The sequence below is a fragment of the Miniopterus schreibersii genome, assembly GCF_964146895.1.
Source record: "Miniopterus schreibersii genome assembly, chromosome: 16".
Taxonomy (NCBI): Eukaryota; Metazoa; Chordata; class Mammalia; order Chiroptera; family Miniopteridae; genus Miniopterus; species Miniopterus schreibersii.
The window spans coordinates 36,615,285-36,635,101 of NC_138116.1; the positions used below are offsets into that span (position 1 = coordinate 36,615,285).

General features: G+C 46.1%; 1 protein-coding gene across 1 annotated transcript; it reads left to right on the forward strand.

Moving 5' to 3' along the window:
- Positions 1-7,735: 7,735 nt before the first annotated feature.
- Positions 7,736-13,359, forward strand: ODF4 (outer dense fiber of sperm tails 4; the record flags this gene model as incomplete). The annotated part of the gene is made up of 4 exons (XM_081162048.1): positions 7,736-8,144; positions 12,399-12,572; positions 12,906-13,040; positions 13,223-13,359. 4 exons carry the CDS (start codon positions 7,736-7,738, stop codon positions 13,357-13,359), a joined length of 855 nt encoding a protein of 284 aa, XP_081018174.1.
- Positions 13,360-19,817: the final 6,458 nt, after the last annotated feature.

Genomic DNA, 19,817 nt, shown 5'->3' on the forward strand with positions numbered 1-19,817 from the left:
ATACAGAGATGGAAAAAAGAAGGGACTTGCCCTCAAGGAGCCTACATTCTGGGGGTGGGAAGCAGGTGGAGAGAACAGTTACCAATTGTAAGCAATTTAGTAAGTAAGATAAAATCAGGTAGCAGTGAGTGCTATGAAGAAAATACAGCAAGCGCTGTGATACAGAATACTCTGTGTGTGTGTGTGTGTGTGTGTGTGTGTGTGTGTGTAGCTTTGGGGAAGATCCTGGAGGTAACATCTGAGCTGAGATCCAAATGACAAGAAGAAAGCAGTCCTGGGAATATCTGGGCAAAGAGCATTCCAGGGGTGGCAACAAGGGGACTGAAGTTCAGGGAAAGAAGGTAGTGGTCCTGGGGTGGTGCACGTGCTTCTTCAAGTTTCCTGGTTGGGGGAGATTCCACCAAACTCCCTCTCTCTCTGAGATACTCAGAGAAACAGACAGACAGACATCCAGAGGCCCACACAAAGCTACACATATGCCCCATATGCAGTCCCTCCCTGCTCCTCAGCCCCTCCTGTAGCCCTGAGGAAGCCCCCGTGCTCCACTTTAGATGTTCTAATAATGGGATAATGGGAAGGCAAGGCCAGATAAGAGTTGTTTGGGGATGTAAGGACACATAAAATACAACCATGTGTTCCAGAAGAGACTGAAAAGACAGGAAGGAAAGGGGACTGTCATGTTTCTGTTATCTTAGAGGCCCCTTTCCATTTTGGGGTGACCTAAGTGAGTGTGTGCAGTCCGGGAGGGATGTGCATTCTGCAGACCTGTCAGAGAGGGTGAGGAGAATGAAGCACAGCTCTGTGGGAAAGGGGTGGGTGTGGGGGAATGAGGCCACCAGGAATGGAGAAAGTGGATGGGAGAAGGAATGGGGCTGGAGTAAGGAAGACAGAGTGGGGGGAGTGATGGAGGCGGTACAGGTGGTGCAGGGCTGCAGGTAACTTGGCAAATCATGAATTCCACCCTCCCTCCTGCCCCTGCACACCCTCCACCAGGTATGTGCCTCTGTCATCTACCTGTCCTGCTTCCTGCTGGTGCCCATCCTCCTCTCCATCCTGTGTTGCTCCCCACCCTTCCTGCCCCTCTGAGTCGCCTTTGGCAACTTCGCCCTAGGTGCGGGAGGAGGGTTCATGGAGGAGAAGTCTCTCAGTGCTGCCCTGTCTGGCGTTCCAGGCATGGTGGTGGGGGTGGTAAGGGTCAGTGCAAATGTCCCAGGTGGTAGAGAGGTTCACTGACCCATTTGGGGCGTCCCGGAGCTACCATCACTCCATTCCTTCACATTCTATCATGCTGGGGAAGTGGAAGAAACTCGTATTTTCACAGGCCTCAGAGAGGCACAGGTGTGTCTCAGGCCTGGGGAGGTGCCTGAGAGGACAGCGTGGGGAAGCTGGGCGCCATCGGGAGTGTCTCTCTCTGTCTGAGTCAGTATGTGTTCTCTCCACCCCACAGTCCTGCTCCTCATATTTGCGGCCTGCATGTATGGGGAGTCGATGATAATGCAGACGGGACAGGGCCCTGACCTCTCTTTGCACGGGCCCTTTTATGGCCTCTGGGTCAACGTCGTTGTGGCCATTATCAGCGGTGAGCTGAGGGGGATTGCAATCATGACCACCAGCAGCAGGTGGAGGGGAGGCGCCCCTCCTTCCCTGCAGCCTGCTCACTAGCCCTTTGCCATCTCCTTCTAGGCCCCCAGCCCCCCCAGCCCACTTCCCGAGATCCTTTCCAGAGCCCTTCAGCCTGGTTCTGTCCATTCCTGAAAGCCTCCCTCTCTTTCCTCCCGCGTTTCTCGCAGGGCTCGCCTCTCTTCAGCTACCAGGCCATCTGCTCGTTCCCGCTTTCGGGGTTGGCCAGTTCACCAGGCAGGCAACCGTCCCGCGCAGGATTCCGTCTCCTCCACCAGCCTGACGAAGCCCGAAAGCCGCCGACCCTGCTCCCCAGCACGCCCTCTCCAAGCTACCGACTCTCCCCCCTCCGGCGGCCGGAGACAGCCTCGGGCCAGAGCGACCAGAGCAACCGGGGCAAAGGGAGCAAAGCGAGACAATTCCTGGAGGTTTTCCTCCGGATCCAACCGCGACGCCCTGTGGCCCCGCCCCCTGCCTGGCCCCGCCCCGGCTCGCCCCGCCCCCCCGGGAGCAGCTGCCCTGGCACTGTCCGCGGTGGATCCAGACCTGCTGGGCGACCGGGGTTTCCAGCTGCAGGCCGTGGCACGCCTCCTGGCCGAGCTGGGCGTACTGGTTCTCGGCGCTCGCCGCCTACGCGAGGCAGGGCCTGGGGGTGGCCGCCCCCACCGAGAAATCCTTAAGATGTTGAGGAGCAGGCTCTGCATCTGCGGCCCACTGCGCCCCTCTCCGCGCTGCCACTCCTGCCCCTCTCACCTGCGGGTCTCTCGAGGTCACCCCGAACTTCCTGAGGTCCAGGGCTGGCATTTAGCTGGCTGATCCCAATTCCTGAGCCTCGGAGGCGGGGTAGACGTTTTCCACTGTTCTCTGGAAGAACACCTGTCTTTGGGAACTCAAGCTTAGTGCTTAAGTCCAAACTGCTCCACATCAGACCTGGAGCCCCATCTCGCTTCTCCTTGCCCCCCCGATTCGTTACTTTCTCCTTTTCCACTACTCTGCTTACCCACCTGTCCCCAGCCCCCTGGATCACCCTCCTATTCATTTCTGAAATCTTTTCCCACTCTATGCACCTTTGGAAATCTGAAACTGCCTTGTGTGGGAAGGGGTTGGGTTGAATTCAGATTTTATGGGGTCCTTCTAAAGAAAAAAAATACAAAATATGAATTAAAAATTGGGTACAAAAGTGAGTTTTTATTTAGAATGATAAAAATAACTACTTATTTTTAAAAGGTGACAATGAACAATGTAAAAACCCAGAAAAAATAATTTTATTTCCTTTTTTTGCTATTCTAATAGGTGTGTAGTGGTATTTCATTGTGGTGGGGTTTTTTTCTATAATTAAAAAAAAATATGTCTTTATTGATTTCAGAGAGAGAAAGGTAGAAGGAGAGAGAGAGAAACATCAATGATGAGTCATTGATCGGCTGCCTCCTGCACACCCCTTACTGGGGATGAAGCCCAAAACCCGGGCATGTGCCCTGACCAGGAATTGAACCACGATCTCCTGAATTATAGGTAGATGCTCAGATGCTGAGCCACACTGGTCAGACTCATTGTGGTTTTAACTTACGTTTTCCTTATGGTGCTTAGTATCTTTTCATGTGCTTATTGACCACTTGAATATCTTCTTTGAAGTGTCTGTTCAAATCTTTTGGCCTTTTAAAAATTGGATGGTTTATTTTCTTATTATTGTGTTTTGAGAGTTTTTATATATTCTGGACAAATCCTTTAGCAGATATGTGATTTGAAAACATTTTCTTCCAGTCTGTGGCTTGTATTTTCATTATTTTAACTGTGTTTTTCAAAGAGTGGAAATTCTTAATTTTGCAGTCATTTTTTGCTTTGATTTTTGGGCAGCAATTTGTTTCTCTTCCCACTTCTGTTCAGTTGGTATATAAAAGGCATTGAAATTTCCGGCAGAGGCAGAGGCAAGCAAGCAGGACACACACTGACAGGCAGGTCTGTCCATTTTCCCGTGTGCCCAAACCCTTTAGATTAAGAGACATTCCGGGGGTCGTCTGCAGCCTCCTTACTCAGTGTGTGATCCTTGGATTAGCAGCATGGGCACCACCTGGAACCTTGTTACAGGTGAGGCAACTGCATTTTTAAGGAGATACCCAAGTTACCAGCGCACGCATTAGTTTAAGGAACATACCACCACCAATAGGCCCAGACAAAAGAAGGCTGCATACTTTCACAGACGCAAAAGAGAGGGAAGCATGCAGGCAGCAAAGCAAACCCACATGGACAAGCAAGGAGTCACCAATATGGCTGCGTAACCCCAAGTCCATGTTCTCCAGGTCAGCTTTGCCCACAGTCTTTGAGAGGCTATATCCCATAAGGGGTGTCCAAGCACCTGTCCTCATTGATGGGATGGTGGGCAGTTTCCTTTTCAGAAATCTCTTAGCCTTGCACTCCATTCTGGCTGCACTCTGTATCTGTGTGACCAAGTTATCATTACTTTTGTTCTTAATATATTTTTACTGATTTCAGAGAGAGGAAGGGGGAGAGAGAGAGAGAGAAACATCAATGACGAGAAAATCATTGATTGGCTGCCTCCTGCATGCCCCCTACTGGGGATTGAGCCCGCAACCCTGCATGTGCCCTGACCGGGAATCGAACCTTGATATCCTGCATCCTAGGTCGATGCTCAACCGCTGAGCCACACCAGCTGGCTCATTACTTTTTGAATGCTTGGCTTCCCTTCTTTTGGGAAACTATTCTTCCCCAAGTCCATGTGGTTCTCATGAGTTGTCAGTCAGAGCATCCACCTTCCCATGTTCCTCTGGTTCCTGCTCAGTTCTAGGCCTGGATGTCCAGCTTCGTCTTTGGGTTGGTGTTTACCCAGTTTTGCCCCAATACATTTCTTTTTGCCTAACTTAGTTTGGGTTTGTGCTTGCAACCAAAGAATTCTCACTGATACACAGCCTTACAAGATAGTTGGCCAGTACTGCTGCTAGCCCATAAGGTACCTTTGTGCCTTTAACCTTGTGGTTAAAAGACAGCTCCTCTGAATAAATGTAGGGGTAAATGGCTTGATGGGGAGCAGCACCTTTATGAAATATAGAACAAAATGCCTCTTCCTTCAGGCCAGTGGAGCCCTCTTATAGGGGCATGGCTTTCAAGCAAAATGCAGAGTGGAGTTCAGTTCTCACCCACTCCCTCAGCTGTGTGCTCTTGTGCCGAGCACATCTAACACAACCTAATGCAGAGACCCTGTTGTCAGGTCTCCCACCCTTCCCTTCAGCTCTCTTCTCTTCTTTCCACCTTCCAGTTTATCTCTTCTAGGCTTTTACTTGGGCAACATCAAGGCTGATAACAGCTATGTTTACTTTTGTAGCTATAGTTAAGTCTTCCGTGCTTTGTCCATCTGTTGATTCTAAAAGTTGAAACTCAATTAACAGTGTTTAGCTTAAGTATTGTCACTTATAAATATCTTTCAATACAGAGCTAGTAATCACTAAGATTACATTTCCTCTCTTGAACTATTTTAATTACCTTTTGAAAAACAATATTTGATAGACTCACAGGATTATATGAAATACATGTTAGTTATAAATGATTCTAATATCCAATGAATACCCATGTACCTTTCAGGGTTTCACCCAAATCAGGAACCAATAACCTATTGCCAGTAATGCGAATGTGCCGGTATAATCCTCTCTGTCCCATTCCCCTCTTTTCCCTGAGAAATAGGCAATATTATTTTTTGTGTTTATCATTCCACTGCTTTAAAAAAAAAGCAATCATAATAGTACGCATGCATAAACAATGCTTTGTTTAGTTGTGCTTGTTTAGGAGCTCTATAAAAATGTTTACAGTGTAGTCTTGTGGGAGTTCTGTTTTTCAGGAAACATTGTATTTCCAAGATTCTTCTATGTTGTTTTGTGTTGCTGTTAGAACTGTTTGTTATGATTAGAAACTCTTAGAAACTCCAGGAACAACTAAAACAGATCCAAGGAAGGAAACCCAATCCTGATGATCACTAGCTCTGCATGAATGACATTCCCAGTAGGCCCAGTACCCCCTCTTCCAGCACTTTTCCCTCCTGGCATAGAACATGCATCAGAGGTATCCCAACCTATGGCCCAGGAAGCTAGGGAATTTGTTCACCAACTCCCTATCTGTCATTAGTTCATGGGTCAGCCTCCAGATCCGGTGCCCCTGACCATGGCTGATTGTTCTAGGGATGGCACTGGTCCCTGGCAGGGCCAAAGAGTGTTTGAACTTGAGATTGAGAGGTCTACTCTCTGACAACCAAACGTAGATAGCGTGGGTATAAGGGCCACATTTCTCACTATGTGGACCAGAGGAGAGGAGGAGGTTGGTCTGCAGAAGAAGAGCAAGATGTTCAGGGAGAAGCAAGACCAGAGTCAGAATGCTATTGTCTGAATGTTTGTCCCCCCAAGTCCATATGTAGGAAAACTACCCCCCAAGTTGGCAGTAGGATGTGAGCCTTTGGGAGGTGATTAAGTCATAAGGGTGGAGCCTTCATGAATGGGATTAGTGCCCTTATGAAAGAGATCCCACGACCCTGGCTGGTGTGCTCAGTGGTTAGAATGTCCGCCCATGCACTAAAGGGTTGTGGGTTTGATTCCCAGTTAAGGGCATGTGCCTGGGTTGCAGGTTCAATCCTTGGCCCTGGTTGGGGCAAGTATGGGAGGCAACAATTGATGCAATGTTTTTTTTCTCTTTCTCTCTCCCCCTCCCTCCCTTCCTCTCTCTCTAAAAATCAATAGAAAAAATATCCTTGAGTAAGGATTAACAATGACAACAAAGAGATCCCACAGAGCTCCCTATCCCCTAAAGGCACAGCAACCTTGTCCACCATGATGGCACCATGATCTCGGACTGCCAGTGTATGAATTCCTGATTCCAGCCTTTCCTAAGGTGCAGCTATGCACATGACCTCAGGATTCATGATCAACTCACGTTTTGCTTAAATTAATCTAGATTCTGTTCCATCACTTGCAGCCACTGATACGCAAGGATGTTTGCAAAAAAATCTCTGTTTTTGTTCCTTCTCCGTTTGCCAGTGAAAGAGCACAAAAACAATTAAAATGACAATTTAACAATAAGTACCACTTTCTGGGAATTTACTATGATCCATTGAATGCTTTTTGTTAATTACTTCATGCAACACTCAAACCAGGTCTGAGACAAGTATTATTGTCACTGTGTTACAGATGAGTAAACTGAGGCATAAAGACTGAGGCTCTATGACTCATGTGGGTTCACAGCGCTATTAAGAGGAAAGCCCATTATTTACACCCTAGAGTCTGTGTGCTTGACCACATGTGTCACTGTCTCCACAAAGTAAGACAGTGGTGGGATTCAAATTCACACTCCAAATTTGAAAGGCTTTCTCATGAGAACCCCGGGGGCTGAGGTCTGGAAGCCACTATAACCGGCTGCCACGGGACTTAGATTCCTTTTCCTATAACTTAGAAGGGAGATTAGAAAAATCTTCTGGGACTCCATGACACCCACATACCCTGCCCTTATCCTATGTCCTCTCCTTTCTGAGGCTGAGAAGAAAGGTAAAAGGAAAGAGAGAAGAGAATGGCAGCTGTGGACTGGAAGTGAGAAGCGGTGGGAGAGAGGCGAAGGGGTTGGGGGAAGTAGTGAGGTTGGCTGCACCTCTGGAAGGCATTTCCAAATGTTTTCCTGGGGACAGACATCTTCTCCCTCCTCCTGCTCCAGGAGTGAGTGCTTGGGGTTGGCGTTAGGGCAGACAAAACGGGAAGAGAAAGGAAACCCTCAGAGACCATTGCTCTTGGGTGGAGGGAGGCATGAGAGCCACAGTGCTGAGTTGGGACCTGAGGAGCAGTGTTCCAGGAAGGAGTTGGGGGTGAAGCTGTGGGCCCCTCCCCCATTTAACTGCCCCCTAGGAATATTCCACAGCAGTTAGAGGCCCTGTCCTGCTGGATGGGTTGTTCTTGCCCAGGTCCCAGGCCCTTTGGTGTTCCGCTTGATGAAATGTTTAGAAGATGAGGGATAACTGAGCCTGGAAAGGGAAGGGGGAGATGGGGTGGAGGGTAGAGGGGGAGACAGGGGATGCTCAGGATGGGGACAGAGGACATTAGGGGTAAGTTCCCTGGGTCGGGAGAAGAAAGTGATGAGCAGCAGAAGCCTGGAAACCGAGGATAGGGTTGAAAAGAAAGATGGGGTGCTGGGGAGCCCGAGACAAAAGTCAGGGGAGAGCTTCGTCTCTCCCCACAGTGGAAAGAGGCAGTTGCCCAAGGTGTACAAGCATCGGGACTCTCTGTTGTCCCTGAGGTGGAGACTCACACACAGCATCCGCTGGAAGGTGCAGATGCTGTCGGCCGAGCTCAGCCTGATTGCCTTCATCCTGCTGCTGGTCATGGTCTTCTCTAAGAGGTGGCTGTGCCTCTCTATGGTCCGCTTCTACCAGCGCTGGCCTGCGAGTGTTAGCAACAGAATCCACACATCGGTCCATATCATGTCCATGGGGCTCCTGCATATCTGCATAGCCAAGAACTGTCCCAACTCAGAGAATGGGAAAGGTGAGACCCTCCACTGCCCAGTCCCACTCCAGGCCTCCAGCCTGCGTTGGCCTCTCCGTTTATACCCCGGTATTCTTGTCCCCTCCTTCTGGTCATCCTCACTATTTTGGCACACAACGTGACTCCACTGGTGCCCAGACTGCCAAGGATCATTTTTCCTCCTGCTGCCTGGCCAAATTGATCTGCCTGGCCCAGTGGAAAGTGTTACTGCTTTTGATAAGGCTTGCAGTCAAGTCTGCACTTATAAAAATGTTGTCAGGGGCCTGGACTCTCATTGCATGTGAATCACTCATTGATCACGTAGTTCACCGTTATCCTGGGAGAAGAGCTCCATCGACGTGGGATTTCCTTTCTCTAGCTTGCATGCCTATTACCTTGCAAAACGCTAAGCTATTAGAGTTTTGGGAGGAGTCCCCAGAACGCTGTCCCTTAGGCCCCTGCCCCAGCCATTCCCCATCTTTGGCTTCAGGCTTTGCTTTTCCGGGCCAGCTCTGGGTTTCCACATCTGGTTTCCCTGTCCTTCCCACCCCTGGCTCTTGCAGCAGCTTTGTTCCCCACTCTTGTTAATCTCACATCGTGATGTCTTCTCGCTTTCCAGATTTGAGTCTCCTTTCTCAGATCTTATGGAAAACCCGAACCTTTGACCTCCCTATTTCCATTTCTCCACTGTGGTTAACATTTTAAAAAGTTACATAGCTCTTATTTTCTTCCGTTATGAAAGTAATTCGCCCTTATTACAGTACATTAGGGGAAGCAAAAGCTATTATTCACCCCATGCTTATTTTATCTGCTTAACTGACTCTTCATCCACCCTGATGGGGCAATTATCCTTCTTTTGCAGATGAAGAACTTGAGACTGATATTAAGTACCTTGCTCAGGGTCATAAAGCTATTAGGTTGAACCACATGAAATGGCCAATACTTGACTGCCTTTCACCTACAAAAAAGAGCAAATTCATATGGATCGACCTAATAATGGCATGTTTACAGTGATAACTCACGTGTGTCTGGCTCCAGAACTCATGTAAGCACCGAACTTGCTCTGCAGTGCTGCTCAAAGACAGCCACTAACAGCAGGGTGTTGAGCACTCAACTTTTTCCAGGCTTAAAAAAAAATTGAACAAGTTTTAAGTGGCTGTTACATAGATGTCTTTATTCTTCATAAGTAATATTATAGCTTTAAAATTATTTTTATTATTTAATTTATATATTTTTAAAATTTATCTTTATGAGATAGAATAAACATTTCCATATTATAAGTAACTATAATATTCAACTTAATAAATTTATCACCTCTTACATGACTATTTTCCTATTCTTGGCAAATGTATTTCTAACTTTATACTTGAGGAAAACAGAAACAACAAAATTTGTTAATCATAAAGTTTTTTTCTGTGTTTAATATTAATTCTTTAGTATAGATTTCCTAAAGTGGGTTTACTGGATCAACTAGTATAAATATTTTAAGGCTCTTAATAACATTTTCCATGTTGCTTTCAAAAAGTATGATAACAATTTATACTTCCACTAATAATGTATGAGAAGGCTTGTTTCTTTGTACCTTTGGCAGCAATGACAACTTTAATTATATATATATATATATATATATATATATATATATATATATATATACATACATATATGTATGTATATTTAAATTTAAATGTGTATTTAGCTAGCCCTGGCCAGTGTTGCTCAGTTGGTTGGGTGTCGTCCTGTGCACCAGGAGGTTGCTGGTTTGATTCCCTGTCAAGGGCACGTGCCTGGGTTGCGGGCTCCATCCCTGGTGGGGGGTGTGCAGGAGGCAGCCGATGCATGTTGTGTTGTCACATCAGTGTTTCTATCTCTCTCTCCCTTTAGAAATCTCTAAAAATCAATAAACTATTCTTTAAAAATATAGAGAGAGCTCTGGCCTGGTGGCTCAGTTGATTGAGGATTATCCCATACACCAAAAGGTTTCGGGTTCGATTCCCAGTCAGGGCTCATGCAGGAGGCAACTGATCTATCTCTCTCTCTCTCCCCCCGCCCTTTCTGCTCTCTCTAAAAAGCAATAAAAATTTTTGCCTGGCCAGTGTGGTTTAACGGTTGAGCATCGAGCTAGGATCCAGGAGATCACCGGTTTGATTCCCGGTCAGGACATGTGCCCAGGTTGCTGGCTCGATCCCCAGTTGGGGGTGTGCAGGAGGCAGCTGATCAATGACTCTCTCACCATTGATGTTTCTCTCTCCCTCTCTCCCTTCCTCTCTCTGAAATAAATAAAATAATATTTAAAAAAAATATATAAAAATATATATTTAAATTTGAATATATAATTTTTTAAATCTTCACCTGAGGATATTTTTTCCATTGCTTTTCAGAGAGAGTGGGAAAGACAGAGAGAGAAACATCGATTGGTTGCCTCCCACACCCACCCTGACCAGGGCTAGGGAATGAGCCTGCAACCAAGGTATGTGCCCTTGGCTGGAACTGAACTCAGGATCCTTCAGTCTGAGGGCTGATGCTTTAACTACTGAGCCAAATGGCTGGGCCTAAATGTATAATTTTTTAATTAAAAAAAAAAAAAAGCATTACACACAGTTTTTTGGGGAAATGCAGAAAATTTAAAAAATAAAATAAAAATCACCTAAAATTTTCCCATGCCCGGCCGGGTGTGGCTCAGCAGTTGAGCGTTGACCTAGGATCCAGGCGATCAGGGTTCGATTCTCGGTCAGGGCACATGCCCAGGTTGTGGACTCGATCAATGACTCTTCTCATCATTGATGTTTCTATCTCTCTCTCTCCTTTTCCTTTCCTCTCTCTGACATCAATAAAGATATATTTAAAAAATAATAATAAAATAAAATTTTCCCACACAAATATTATCACAATTGACATTATAATGAATTTAATTCCAGGCTTTTGTCTGTATATATGCATAAAATAAATACAAATAAATAGATTTTTATTTTATTTTACTTTTTTATTGAATTTATTGAGGTGACATTGATTAATAAAATTATATAGATTTCACGTGTACAATCTATTATTTTTTATTTTAATAAATATATATATTTAAAATTTTAATCATTCTACATGCCTTGTGTTGCAAACTCCACTTTTCAGTTGTGAGCATCTACTTATATCATTAAATAATTATTCTATAACATCACCTATGCTTACAATTTATTTGATTAGGTAGTATATAAACAGAGTGAAAATTCAAAAAATACAGAAGATTACATAGTGAAGTGAGCTTCCCACCTCTGGCTTTCAGGCTTCCCTCCCTTTCTTCTTTCTTCCTAGAGATACTCTATTCAGAGACAGTCATCTGTCATATCATTTTTAATGAACATATAATAGTCCAATGTATGGTCACAATATAATTTATTTAACAAATCTCTTGTTGGACATATAAATATCTCTGCAAAGAAGATTTCTATATATAGTTTTTGGTGTGATCTTGGATTATTTCATTAATGTAAATTCTGAAAAGAAACATTGCTGTGTCAAATGGCCTTAACAATTTAGGGTTTTTTATTTGTCTTTTTAAATTTTTTTATTTTGTGCCATATCACTTACCAGAAATGCTGCCTACTAGCAGTGTGTGAGAGTACTTCTTTTTTTTCTAAATTCTTTCCTACATTAGATATCATCACTCTTATTTTGATCTTTGCTAATTTAATAGATTAAAAAAAATCACATTTTGCCCTGGCTGGTGTGGCTCCATGGTTAGAGCATTGGCCTGCCCACAGAAGGTTCTTGGGTTCAATTCCCAGTCACGGGCATGTATCTAGGTTGCAGGTTCGATCCCTGCCCAGGTCAGGTGCATGCAGGAGGCAATCAATCAATGTGTCTATATTTCTCTCTCTCTCTCCTTCCCTCCGCTCCCTTCCACTCTCTCTTAAAAAAAAAAAAAAATCAATGGAAAAAATATCCTCAGGTGAGGATTAACAACCAAAAAATCACAATTAATTTGTATTTCTTTGTGTTGAGCTTCATGTTTATTGGACTTTCAGATTTCTTCCTTTGAGAACTGCAGTTCAAGTTCCCTGCCTATTTTTTCTATTGAGGTATTTGTTTTTATATGGTTAGGGTTATCAAACACTCTCCATCGAAAACTGTTGCCTGTTTAATAAGTTAAAGTGATATTTTATTATCTCAAATGTGCATTTCTTTGGTTATTAACAGGCCTGAACATTTTCTCATATTTGCTCTTTGGATTATATTTTGTCTTTCGTGAATCCTTGGTTTATCCTGCTTTCTCCTTTTTCCCAGACGGTTTTAAGCTGTGGACATATCACCCGCTCTTTGGGGTGGCCAAGATAACCTTCGGCCTGGCCCTGGCGCTGGGCTTCATCTTCACTGTTTGGCTGCACTTGTCATACATTCCTAGTCTTCAAAGATTGCCCTTCTTTGGCTGGACTGGGATGATCATGAGCTTCTGTGAAGGTACCCCCAGCTCTGGAAAAGATCCTTAATTTCACCTAGCCCCATCTTCCTAGGCACTTCTCCCTCTCCCTTTCTTTGGCAGTGGGGTAGGGGTTTTGTGGGTGGTGGTAGAACAGAACTGGTAGGGCTGATAGTTGTTGACTGAAAATCGATTTCCATCCTTTCCTGGTCACTAGAGAGGTAGAGGTGGGGGGTTGAGTCCCGGGAACCTCTGGGGCCATGTACTCTGTGTGCACTGATGGGAGTTGTGGTTTGTGGCTGTAGTTAGCAGGTGAGGAAGAGTCCCTATGGGATACTTGGGTGGAAATGACCTCTCTGCTTCCTGTCTCCTAGTTACCTTAATTTTCTCCACCCTCATGTTGTTTCCTATTAATGTCTGGATCTTCGAGTGGAAGAGGAATTTATCAGTCCCAATCGGGTGGACCTATTTCATTGGTTGGGTGGTGCTTTTTCTACATGCCACCTGTGGTGAGTGGCTTAGAGGGCCCTGGGAAGGAGGGGATGTGGGTGGGTCAGGGCAGAGATGGTGTGGAGAAGGGGCTGACAGTCCACTGGGATAGATTTGTAGGGGCTTCCTTTTGGTCTCACCCTGCTTGTCACTTTCCTTCCACTCTGATTTTCTTCTCCCCCATCTCCTTGTCTTTTCCCAGCGATACTCTGCTACTTCAACAATAAAAACTTCTGGAGTCTGATTTTGAGCTGTTCCATTGGCACCGTGCCCTGCAGGAGCAGTACCAGGCCAGGTCCTCTGAGTGAACAAATAGTCTCAGACATCTCTGTCAACTAGGAAGAAGTCCTGGATCCTGAACAAGAGAAGGAATCTCTGTAACCTTTTCTGAACTCCTGGCGCTAGGTTCTGTCCTTTCATCTGAATGGCCCTCCGCATTCCATCCCATGACCTTTAAGTAGCTCTGCCCTCCTCGCTGCAGATCCTTACGGAGGGAGGGTTTTAGGCCAGCTTTGCGCGCCTCTTCCTGGTTCCTGTTTTGCCTACGTTTGGGTAATGTGGAATAAATTGTCTTTCATTTATCATGTCTGGCCGTTGTTGAGACAAGAAAACTTTAAGAAGGAGAGAAAGGGAGGAAAAACAAGTTTGTTTCCCAGTTCTTTCTACCTAGGAGCCTTTTGGCACCCTTTGGTCTCCAAACCTGCCCAGCCGTTCCCACAGCACGCTTGTACGCAGGTGAATACCTCTCGAGAGCTAAGCCTCTTCAAACTGTTACCCCCATCTCAACATTTGTTAGTTAGGAGCTGGGGGAGTGATCTGAAGAGAGACAGCACTTAGGAGTTTGTTGGCACAATTATTCACAGAAAAGAATTCGAGAGCAAAATGGCCCTTGGGTAAGAGGCAGGTTAAACAATGAGAGCACCACAGGGGGTATGGTTGTGTCGTGTACCTGGATGGCAGTCCCACCCTCTGTCCAGCTCAAATGACTAAGAACTCACAGAGCACTCCGCCTAGGTGCCACCAGCACCAACTCCAACTCTACCTCCACCACCTCCTCCACCTCCAGCACCTCCAGCTCCACTTTCACCACCACACTCGCCACCACTTCAACTTTACCACCTCCAGCCCCCTCACCTCTGGCTGCCACAGCTCTCTGCCCAAGCCTCCCATGTTTTCCACTCGGTAACAGCAGGAATAACGCAGGACAAGAAAAGAAAACATTAGGGTTGGGCCCTAAGATCCTAAGATCAAAAGGCAAATTGCACATTTGGATATAAACGCAGTCCCACAAAGACACGGCAGCAGCCAGCTTGGACAGTGATGGCAGTGACTATTGGGATTCAGTCGTCTTGCACAGAAAGACTGGCCTCCCAGGAGAGCATCTATGACTGACCTTTGTCATGTAAAATCCTTCCAGATGGAGTCATGGTGCCAGCCACCTGGAGGAGTACAGGGGCAAATTGTGAGTGGATTTGGTGTGTTAATAATATATGTATTATTAGGTTGAGCCATATGATACTGCTGTTTTAGCAGTTAAATGTTGGCAGTTTCATATGGTTCAACCCACTATACATGATTGATTTCTATTTGAGTCTCTTAAGATTCTTAGTCTTACCCTACCTAACCGGAAGTTATGAAATTTCTAACCTAGTTCCAAGGAAGTATTCTGAGCAATGAACCTCATACATGGGCTTCAAAATTAGGCAAAACAGACATTTCACAAACCCCTACTCATTGTTTCCGTTATACTCTTTCCCTGTGGTAGCTAGCAAGGTTTTATTGGGGGACTTATTAAATTAGCCAGCCTGCCCTGGCCGGTGTGGTTAATGGTTAGAGCGATGGCCTGTGCACCGAAGGGTTGAGGGTTCTATTTCCAGTGAAGGGCATATACCTTGGTCAGGGCATGTTCAGGAGGCAACCAGCCAATGTGTCTCTCTAGAATTGATGTTTCTCTCTCTCTCCCTCCTCCCTTCCCTCCCTTCCACTCTCTCTAAAAGGAATGGAAAAAAATATCCTTAGGTGAGGATTAACCAAAAATAATAATAATAAAAATAAATAAGTAAATAAATTAGTCATCCTGGGGGAAGGGACACAAAACAAAGGGATGTCATGACCCCTCTCTTAGAGATATACATAATCTAATAGGAGAAAGTGACTTTGTGATTTTGTAGTAGTCATAAACTCAGATGCCTACAGAGGCTAGGCAGTTAACATAAATAAAGGGGGTTACTCTTCCAGTCTGTAATTTTCCACTTTTGATAAAGAGCTAGTATATTACCTATTTCTGGATAACAAATTAGCTGGAGTCAGGAATCTGGAAGCAGCTTAGCTGAATGGTTCTTGTTCAGGATCTTTCATGAGGTTATAGTAAAGATGTCACCTAGGGCTGCAGTCATCTGAAAGCTTGAATGAGTCTGGAAGATCGACTTCCAATATGATTCACTCACATGGCTGTTGGCAAGAAGCCTCAGTTCCTTGCGGCAGGGCCTCTTCATAGGCTGCTTGAGTGTTCAGAGCCAATTTTCCCTGGAGTAAGCTATCTAAGTGATGGTGAGGAAGCTCCAGTGCATTTTATGACCCAGTCTTGGAAGAAATACTGTCACTTCCACCATATTTTATTTGTAAAATAAAGTAAGTCACTCAGTCTATTCCCCACTTAAGGGGAGAGGCATTAAGCTTCACCTCTTGAGGGGAATATCAAGAACTTCTGCAGTCTGTCTCTGGTTACAAATCATTTACTTTCCTCCTGCGTGAAAAATACACTCATCTCTCCCAAGGCCTCCCAAAGTTTCATCCCATTACAGCATCAATTAGCTGAAAGTTCAGAATCTTGCTGTGTTGTAAACTGGGGAGTAAGTCTCCCTGTGGCGTCTTTTTGATTATCCCAACAAGGCTGTAGAAACTACACTCAAATGAGAGGGTTTATTCATAGGTCCTAGGAGAGGGGTCTGATGTGCCATGCAGGGGGCCACAAGGGAGGAGCGCCCAGGAAGTGGGCCCCACCAAGAAGACGGGGAGCTGAGAGAGAGTGAGAGCCCATGCAAAAGCGCTTTTATTTGGGTCAGGGGGGATATACAAGCAAAAGGCACGAGGGAATTTCACTGGTGTACTTGAATGTCTCGAGGTCACAGGAGAGGGCAAGAAAGGGAACCTGTGACAGCCTTATCACACTGGTGCACCTGGTCTCCTGGTAGGGTGTTCACAGCCTGCCTGTTTGGGGGGATGTTGAAGCATCAGGAAAATATGACGTTTGGAAAATATGAAGGTTAAAAAATATATAATGCATCTGCCACCTGTTATGGGCTGAATTGTGTCTCGCCCACCCAAATTCATGTGTTGAGGCCCTATTCCCTGGTACTCCCAAATGTGACTGCATTTGTGGTGATTAAATTAAAATGAGGCCATTAGGGTGGGCTCTAATTCAATCTGCCTGATATCCTCATAAGAGAGGATATGAGGAATACGAAGCGACACCAGAGATGTGCATGCACAGAGGAAAGGCCAAGTGAGGGCACAGTGAAAAGGTGGCTATCTGCAAACCAAGTAGAGAGGTCTCAGAAGAAACCAAACCTCTCTACACCTTAATCTTGGACTTCTAGCCTCCAGAACTGTGAGAAAATAAATTTCTGTTGCTTAAACCACACAGTCTGTGGTATTTTGTATGGCAACTGGAGCAAACTAATATACCATCTAAATTAGGTCTGGGAGCAGATGAGACTCTTTGGATATAATTTCTTAGGTACAGCTCCTCTCAGTCTGAATACCTGTGACCTGAAGAGACAAGTTATCATCCCCTGCATATCAATACAATGATGGGACAGTCAAAAGATAACCATTATAGGCATTACTGTTTAAAGCGGGGTGGGAGGATTGAGAGGCACACTAGAGTTCATAGCAATTCTCAAATCCAGCTGAGAAAGTGTTTAAATTTCCTCCCTCAGAACTCAATCTGATTTTTGTCCAAGAGTGAGTCTCCATGGATCTTTTTTTCTTATTTTTAAAAAAGGTATAATTAACATACCATAAAATTTACTTTTTTTTTTAAAAATCCTCTCCTGAGGATATTTTTCCCATTGCTTTTCAGAGTGGAAGGGAGACAGAGAGAAAGAAAGATTGATTGGTTGCCTCCTGCATGCAGGATCAAGCGTGCAACTGAGGCACATGCCCTTGGTCAGAATAGAATCTGGGACCCTTCAGTCCGAGGGCCGATGCTCCAGCCAGTGAGCACACCAGCCAGGGCTAAAACCTGCCGTTTTATTTTATTTTATTTATTTATTTTTTAAATTTATCTTTATTGTTGAGAGTATTACAGGTATCCCATTCCCCCCCACCCCAATTGATCCCCTCCACTTCGCTCCCACCCCCTTCCCAGGCCTTCACCCCCTTATTAACTGTGTCCATGAGTTATGCATATAACTTCTTTGGTTAATCTCTTCCCACCTTCCACCCCCCTTCCCTCTTTCCTCTGAAATATGATCGTCTGTTGCATGTGTCAATGTCTCTGGATCTATTTAGTTCATCAGATTCTTTTGTTCATTAGCTGCTTCTTAAAGAAGACCCTTCAACTTTTCCTGTAGTGCTGGTCTGGTGGTGATGAACTCCTTTTGCTTTTTCTTATCTGTGAAGCTCTCTATCTGACCTTCAATTCTAAATGATAGCTTTGATGGGTAGAGCAATCTTGGTTGTAGTTCCATGTTTTTCATCACTTTGAATATTTCTTGCCACTTCCTTCTGGCCTGCAAGGTTTCTGTTGAGAAATCAGCTGACAGTCGTATGGGTGCTCCCTTCTAGGTAACTAATTGCTTTTCTCTTGCTGCTTTTAAGATTCTCTCTTTGTCTTTAACCTTTGGCATTTTAATTATGATGTGTGTTGCTGTGGCATCATTGGGTTCCTCTTGTTTGGGACCCTCTGTGCTTCCTGGACTTGTAAGTCAATTTCTTTCCCCAGGTAGGGGAAGTTATTTCATATTTCTGGATTCTTTTTTCTTTTTGCTCTCCTGGTTGGGTGTTTTTTGTTTCCTCATTTTCCAAATTGTTGATTTGATTCTCAGCGTCCTCTACTCTACTGTTGATTCCCTGTAAATTATTCTTCATTTCAGTTCCTGTAGCCTTCCTTTCAAATTGGTACTTTATTATGTTATCGATTTTCTCAGTTATTTCCCTAATAGCCTGCTTAAACATCCTTATAAACAAAATTCTGAACTCTCTGTTAGCTTACTTAGATCTATTTCATTTAGTTCCTCTTCTAGAGATTTCTTCTGTTCTTTCCTTTGTGACATGTTTCTTTGCCTCCACATTTTGGCTGCTTCCTGGTGTTTATTTCTATGTATTAGGTAGTGCTGCTATGTCTCCTGGAATTGGTAGAGTGGCCTTGTTTAGTAGGTGTCCTGTGGGGTCCAGTGGCTCAGCCTCCCCAGTCACCTGAGCTGGGCCTTCTAGATGCTCCCCTGTGTGGACTCTGTGCACTGTCCTGTTGCAGTTGAGCCTTGGTTGCTGTTGGTGTCACTGGGAGGAACTAACCCCCAGGCCAATCAGCTGTGAGGACCAGCTGCAACTACAGCCAAAGAGCTGCTGTGCTGGAGACACCCCTATGGAGCAGGATTTACTTCAGTGGAGCTTTGGTGTTCACCAAGTGGGCCCCTTGAGTGTCACTCGTGGATGTGGTAGGGTTGTAATCCAGCGTGGTCGAGTCTGACCACCAGGTGCACTGTCTCTGGGGCCTCCCGGGAGGTGCAAAGTCAGCCTGTGCCAGTGCCTTGCCCAGGGCCACCCAGCATGAGCTACACAGCAAACCGTAGTTGGCTGCTACTTGTGCTAGGCTTGAAGCTGCCCAGGAGAGGCCAAGCTATGAGCCAATGCAGGCTGCCACTAGTGCCAGGCCTGGGACCACTTATCAAGCCGTATGGGGCCCGCTGCTGCTTGTTTGAGAGGTTTTAGGAAAGTCCTAAGCATGAGGCTGGAGAGGCCACTTGCACAGAAAAGCCCTGGAAATGGCCTGGATGAGCTGCAGGTGGGGAGGGGCGGGGCCTCCAGGAATCACGGGGCGGGGCCAAAGGTGCGAGTCAGGTGCTGGCGATTCAAATATGGCGCCTGCCTGCCCACTGTGTGTGGGGAGGACTCGCCACAGGAGCCATGGCCTCCGCCAGCCCTTCTGCCCGGGAGGAAGCTGCCCCTCCACCTCTCGCCCCGACTTCAGGCAGGTTAGTTCCCCCCGAGTGTCCCGGGTCCTTTCCGGCTGCTGCCCGGCGCTGGGCTCAGAGGGAGCGTCCGAGTGAGTCCGTGCCGGGCCCTTTAGGAGGAGCTGCTGGGGCTCCCGCAGCCTCCCGACCCTCAGGGACAGTCCCCGCTGGTTTCCCAGCCCGAAGTTGTGGGGATGTCTCTTCCCGGCCCTGGAGCCCTGGGCTGGGGCCCTGCTGTGGGGCAGGGACCCCTCGGTCCTCCGGGAAACCCTCCCCGCGGAGATTCCCTCCCGGGTTTACCCCGCAGCACCAGGTGTGGGCTTGCCGCTCGTCTCAGACTTAGCCCCGATCCGCCCGCGTCTCCACCCCTCCTACGGGTCTCGGTGCTGCTTCAGCTTCCTGGTTGTGGGGCTTCTGTGCAGCCAGATTTCAGGAGGTTCTGAGTGACGGTGGTTCTGTATTTTAGTTGTAATTTTGATGTGGTTGCGGGAGGCGGCGGGTGCAGCTGTTACCTACCCGCCATCTTGTTTCTCCTCTAAAACCTACCGTTTTAAAAGTATACAGTTCAGTGGGTTTGGTGCATTTACAATGTTGTGCAGCCATCACCACCACCCAATT